General features: G+C 37.0%; 1 protein-coding gene across 1 annotated transcript; it reads right to left on the bottom strand.

Moving 5' to 3' along the window:
- Nucleotides 1-1,704: 1,704 nt before the first annotated feature.
- Nucleotides 1,705-2,625, bottom strand: Argl (Argininosuccinate lyase). Its single transcript, XM_017623349.1, has one exon. It carries the CDS (start codon nucleotides 2,431-2,433, stop codon nucleotides 1,705-1,707), a length of 729 nt encoding a protein of 242 aa, XP_017478838.1. The 5' UTR covers nucleotides 2,434-2,625.
- Nucleotides 2,626-6,109: the final 3,484 nt, after the last annotated feature.

Here is a 6,109-nt window from a genome sequence, read left to right as displayed (position 1 = left end):
TCGGTTTTAGCTGTTCAAATAAAGGAGTTTTACAGTAAAATCCCATATCTGAACAATCAGTTTGTATGGGAGCTATAGGTTATAGTGACCCGATCTTTGTAATTTTCACTGTAAGTATTCTGTTGATAATGGGTGCAAGTATTGCAAAATTTCATGTTCGTAGCTGCATAAATGGAGAAGTTATAACGAAAAATCTCATATCTGAACAATCAGTTGTATGGGAGCTATATGTTATAGTTGTCCGATTCTTCCGGTTCCGACAAATGATTAATACATTATAAAAATACACCCACCTACCAAATTTGATCCGGATATCTCGAAAACTGTGTGCAATCTAGTCTGCATACAAACAGACGGACAGACAGACAGACGGACAGACGGACATGGCTAAATCAACTCAGCTCGACGTTCTGATCATATAAGTATACATTTTCATGGGTCTATCTCTTTTTGTTCTGGTACTTACAAACATCGGACCCCCCTAAATACGGCCTTGCTCTTATAGTAAGCTAATGACAAAACTGTCTATCTTTTGCTGATGAAGATGAAGTATTAACAGAAGCTATCAGATGACGTGACAGCTAATTTAAGCACAAGTGGTAATAATTTACACATAAGGTTTTGCAGAAAAATGGCCTCGAGCTCATTATAAAATTGTTGAATATAATTGTTAAATGGCCAATAAATAACAAAAAACAAATTTCTTTAATTTATATATAATTTATAATTCAGCTTTTATTATTTTGACATTTTTATTATTTTAAAAATAAAAATATATACATATTTTTAAATTAATTTTATATTTAGAAACTTATTTTACCCTTTTTCTTGATTTTTAATATTTTTTTATTTTTAGTTTTAAAAAGGATGGCTTTTAATTTCATTAACTTATAGAAACTTTAATTTCTTATTAATTTATTTTTATTTTAATTTTAAGATTTTATTGTTTTAAATTTTTTGTTTAACTTTATTTAGTTCACAGAAACTTGCTTTATTCATATTTTTTTTTATTTACTTATTTTTTCTTTTTTAATTTAGTTTTTAGATTTTATCGTTTTAAAAAGAAATATTTATTTGTTTATTTTCATTTTATTCGTAGAAAGTTTGTTTAGATTTTTTGGTTAAGTTTTTAAATTTAATGTTCTTTTAGTTTTTAATGGTTTAAAAAAATTAGTGTGTATATATATGTCTTTGATTTAATGTAATTTTCAGAAAAAATATTGCTAAGAGACAAAAAGAATCTTCAGATCTTTCAGTTAGTCTTTCGAAGGAAAAAAGAGCTTTCAAAATAGTTGCTAGAATTGGCAATTGTCTTACGAAAGACTTTGAGGCGATCATAAATCGCAAATAGAGGTATTTCTTATGTACTTTAGAAATTCGAATCCAACAAACAATAGCGCTTTTGTTAGTTGTTGGTGTAGCAGATTTAAAAAATGTTATTGTGGTTATCTCGAGATAAGCTCGCTTCTGTCGCTTTTGCATATATATATGTATGTCCATATGTTAATAAAAAAACATTCACAACAAATCTTCAATTCTACGTACTGCATTAACACGTGCATATGTATGTATGTAGTTATTTGCCAACCTCATAATTGAAAGCAAATAATAATCTTTCAGAAATCCAAAAATTATTTTCAAAATATACATATCAACCTCCATCCACCTTTCCCCCTTCCTCCCTTCCACCCTTCCACCCTTCCTTCACTTACCCACAAAATCACGATCACCGACCGCGTGCATGCTGTTCGGCGTCACGCCGGCAAAATTCAAACGCTTAGCCAGCCACTCGCGATCAACACCCAACGGATTGCCAGCCAAGGCGCCGCTACCCAAGGGCAACAAATTAGCGCGCTCTTTCAACTCCAACAAGCGCTGACAGTCCGCGTGCAGTGCGAAGGCATGCGAGAGCATCCAATGTGAGAATTGCACCGGCTGAGCGCGCTGCAAGTGCGTATAGCCCGGCATGAGTGCACCCAAATTCTTTTGCGCCTGCTGCACTGCAGCCTCGATCACCGCACGCAAACCATGCAACGTTTCTCGTATGCCGCGGCGCAACCACAATTTCATATCGGTGATCACTTGATCATTGCGACTGCGACCAGTATGCAAACGTTTGCCCACATCACCGATTAGCTCGGTGAGTCGACGTTCATTCACTGTGTGTACATCCTCATCGCTGGGTAGAAATTTGATGCTACCATCTTTCCATTCGCGACGTACTACTTCCAAAGCGGCGCCAATGTTGGCTGCCTCTTTATCAGTAATTAGGCGTGATCTTGCCAGCGCTTCGGCGTAGGCTATGCTACCGTCGATATCTTCGGAGTAGAAGCGGGAATCGAGCGGCAGACTGCAATTCAATTTGGCCAAGCATTCACTGGTTTTACCCTCAGCATCACCGAAACGGCCGCCCCACAGCTGTTGCGCAGCCATTACGCTATTGTAGTTGTGGTTGATAGTTAGTTGTTGGTGGAAAAATTTGCGTGTAGGCGACTGGACGTTATTGTCTGTGCGTTTTAACACAAATCCCCGTCGATCGTTAAGAAAAAGGCACGCAGTCTGTTCGCTCGCGATCGCTCTCACTACGATCTGCACTGTTTAAATTTTAGAACGCAACTGTTTGCAGCGCTGCTTATTGCTTGTTGTAGTCAAATATCAAGGAGATACGAGATAGTCACGTTATCTCCACTCTAAAATGATTAGCAAATTATTACTGTAGTTTGGTTTCTTATTAAGTATACATACATACATATATGTATATAGTATTTACATATGCAGTGATGATTTAAAATACGCAGGCAAAGAGATGGAGAGCTTTCAACTCAATCGAAACTGGAGAGATATGTATAAATAAATGGCACTTTAAAAGATTTAATCAATAAAGTCACATATAACAATTAAAAATATTAAACTTGACGCATACACCCTAATCAAATACTTACCACAAGAAGTAATCACAAACCGTTATTAATGAATTCGTTTCACTCGACGTTTGTAAATGTATAAATAAAATTAGTTTAAACAACATCGTAAATATAGTGGGAGATATCTTTTAATAAGTATTTTGGTGAAATAAAAGCAACGTATATATGTATGTATATACATTAGGATGCGTCACTCTCGATACAAAAAAATTAAATAAAATCGGTACTATTTTTCCATCGCAATTATAAATCGTTATATAATCGAAAATGTCCGCAAAATTTTTAAGATTCATGTAAGCTGGACCGACTTGAAAATACCGCTAATAATCTCATTATTTCCATTCCGTTGATAAAAAAGTTTCAAAGATTTTTGTTCAGCCTTATCATGAGTTTCGTTTTCTCCAAACCGCTTCAATTTTCGCTTTTGGTTTCCATGTATCTATTATGGGTGGATGAAAAATTTTCGAGTGAATGTTTTCCGCGCGAAACTCAGGATAAGGCCGATTATCGCCCCTGTTGTGGAACCTTGTGCGAAGCCACTAAGGTCGTTGCGTATGCGAATGACTTAGTCATTCTGGTCGTGGGGCAATTCGTCTCCATGGTCAGCGATGTTATACAATCTGCAATTAACAATCTGACAGGATGGGCAGAGGGAAACGGTCTAAGGGGTTAACCCCCCCCCAAAGCCGAACTTGTTCTTTTCACCAAGCGATACAAGGTTGACAAATTTCAAACTCCGTTTCTCAATGGAGCAAATCTTAGATTGTCAAAAGAGGCAAAGCTTTTTGCGCTTATTCTCGACTCTAAACATTCCTGGAAAAGCAACACTGAAGTGCAGAGAAAAAGGCGCTTAACTCACTCTACTCCTGTAAAACTACGATTGGGAAAGGCTGGGGGAGGGGTTTGTTGTTAGACCTTTTTTCACCTATGGCGCGCTGATGTTGTGGGAGGCGGTTGACACCAAATCCTATCCGGTGCGGTTGACTTAACGCCCCAGGCGGCGCTGGAGACACTCTTTCACATTCCACCCGTAGATCTATACGTTAAAAGTACCGCAGCCAAAATCACTCTACGATTTAAGGTGTCTAACAAGCTGCGAACAACTTGCAAGGGACACGTCGCAATCCTCGACAGAGTGGGGTTGGAGTACAGTAGCTGTGACTATCCGGTCACGGAAATTGACTTCAGTCGGAATTTTGATGTCCATTTTCCCGACAGAAGAGCCCGGTAATTTAATATTTTTCTCAGTGATGACCGGGTATTTCGTAACGGACGGATCCAAAATGGATATCGCAACAGGAACTGGCGTCCTCTCTCAGGCGTTATCTCTGAGAGAGTCCTATAGACTCCCAGACCATTGCACTGATTTCCAAGCTCAGATATATGCAATTGATATGGTGGCAAGGCTGGTGACACGATCGACCTATCGCCATCTAAATTTACCTTCGATGTTGCCAGTCATGCTGCCATAAAAGCCTTAGGGTCATCAGCGACTAAGTCAATATGCGTTAAGGAATGCTGAAGATGCCTGCAAGCTGCACAGCAACACAAAATCAATCTCTGCTGGGTCCCGAAACATAGTGGTGTCCCAGGAAATGAGGAAGCGGAAGAATGTGCTACAAAAAGTTCTGAGATGGGAATTTGAGGAAGCGAACCATATCGTAAAACCTCCCCTGAGATTTCTGTCTTCAGAAGTAGTGAGACTTACACGGTCAGCCACCAACCACGGCCTAACGAACGGAGAAGTTTATTAAGGCTTTCGAAGCCAAACGTTAGGCTTCTCGCGGTAATACTAACGGGACACTGGACCATTGGCCACATGGCCGTGAGGTTCGGAGCCCCGTGTGACGATTTCTGCAGAAGCTGCTGAGATGAGGAGGAGATTGAATCCGTCCAGCACTCCAGCACTCCGTCCAGAATGCTCATCACTCCGAGCAAAGCATCTCAAATTTCTTGGAGACCATGTCATCGAAAGCCTGGATACCTTGGGGTCCACTTAATGGACTGATAGGATTCGCCAGAGAATCAAAATGGTTCATGGGCTTCGTAATGGGCCTTTGCGGCTCCCGCCGAACTCTTTTTAGAGCTGCTCGTTTAACCTATCCTAACCTATGCAGTCCTCTTGAGTTTAAAATATTATATCAGCTGAGGTGATTTTTTTAATAAATATTTTTAAAAACTAATTTTATTTATAAAAAACTCAATGGATATTCATGGAAACGCGAAAATGCTTCGTAACCGCTTAACCCTCGTAAATAAATCAATTTTTATACAAAATTAAGTAAGTTGCCTCGTAACTCTTCTAAGGGTGCTTGCCAGGGAGGGCAAGCAAAGGGTCTTTAATGCAACCATCGGAAAATTCAGCCTATACGACAAAACGTCCAATGACGCAGGGAAAGTTCAACGTCGAAAAGCTTCAATCACAGCAGATTGTCCATCTATTTTCCACTCTACTTTCACATCTGCTCTCAGAGAACACTATTTAACAAACTGAAATATGCGAGCAGCGGAACCACATTTCCCGCTCATCAAGTACCGGTGTTGTAGAAGTAGTCGAATTTCAGCGAGCCCGAAATACCGACAGGTACGATGAGGAATATCACAAAGCTGCCTTGCACGAAAAGAAATAACTTCACAAGAAATCCTGCTGGTATTTGGTATGCCCCGTATTCAAGTCCGATTTCGTTCATATTTAGAAAGCTTGTTTTAAAAATATTTTGTTTACTATTAACTTATTTAATTTGATTTACTTTTAATTTTAGGTTTTATTCTTTTAAAAAGCAAAATATTTACATATTTACATATATATATATATATATATATATTTATTTCATCCAATTTTTAGAAACTTATTTATTTACTTTTTTAATCTAGTTTTTAAATTTTTTTGATTGAAAAGGCATAATAATTATTTAAAATTTCATTTAATTTTTAGAAACATTTAATTTTTTAATTTAGTTTTTAGATTTTATTCTTTTAAAAGCAAAATACATATTTTTCTAATTGAATTTAATTTTTTCAAACTTTGTTATTTATTTTTAATTTCATTTTTAGTTTTTATTGTTTTAAAAAGCAAAATATTAATGTATATTTTTTTTCTTTCTTTCTAATTTTTAGAAACTGATTTATTTACTTATTTTAATTTAAGTTTTAGATTTTATTGTTTTAAAAATCAAAATATTTAT

The sequence above is a fragment of the Rhagoletis zephyria genome, unplaced genomic scaffold (assembly GCF_001687245.7).
Source record: "Rhagoletis zephyria isolate East Lansing unplaced genomic scaffold, Rhagoletis_zephyria_1.1 Rzeph_scaffold_00052, whole genome shotgun sequence".
Taxonomy (NCBI): domain Eukaryota; kingdom Metazoa; phylum Arthropoda; class Insecta; order Diptera; family Tephritidae; genus Rhagoletis; species Rhagoletis zephyria.
Note: the sequence above shows the minus strand (reverse complement) of the source record. Positions and strands in the feature narration are given on the sequence as shown.

Bases quoted from the DNA above. Each gene is read 5' to 3' on its own strand.
- Argl (XM_017623349.1), bottom strand. From the start codon at position 2,433: ATGGCTGCGCAACAGCTGTGGGGCGGCCGTTTCGGTGATGCTGAGGGT.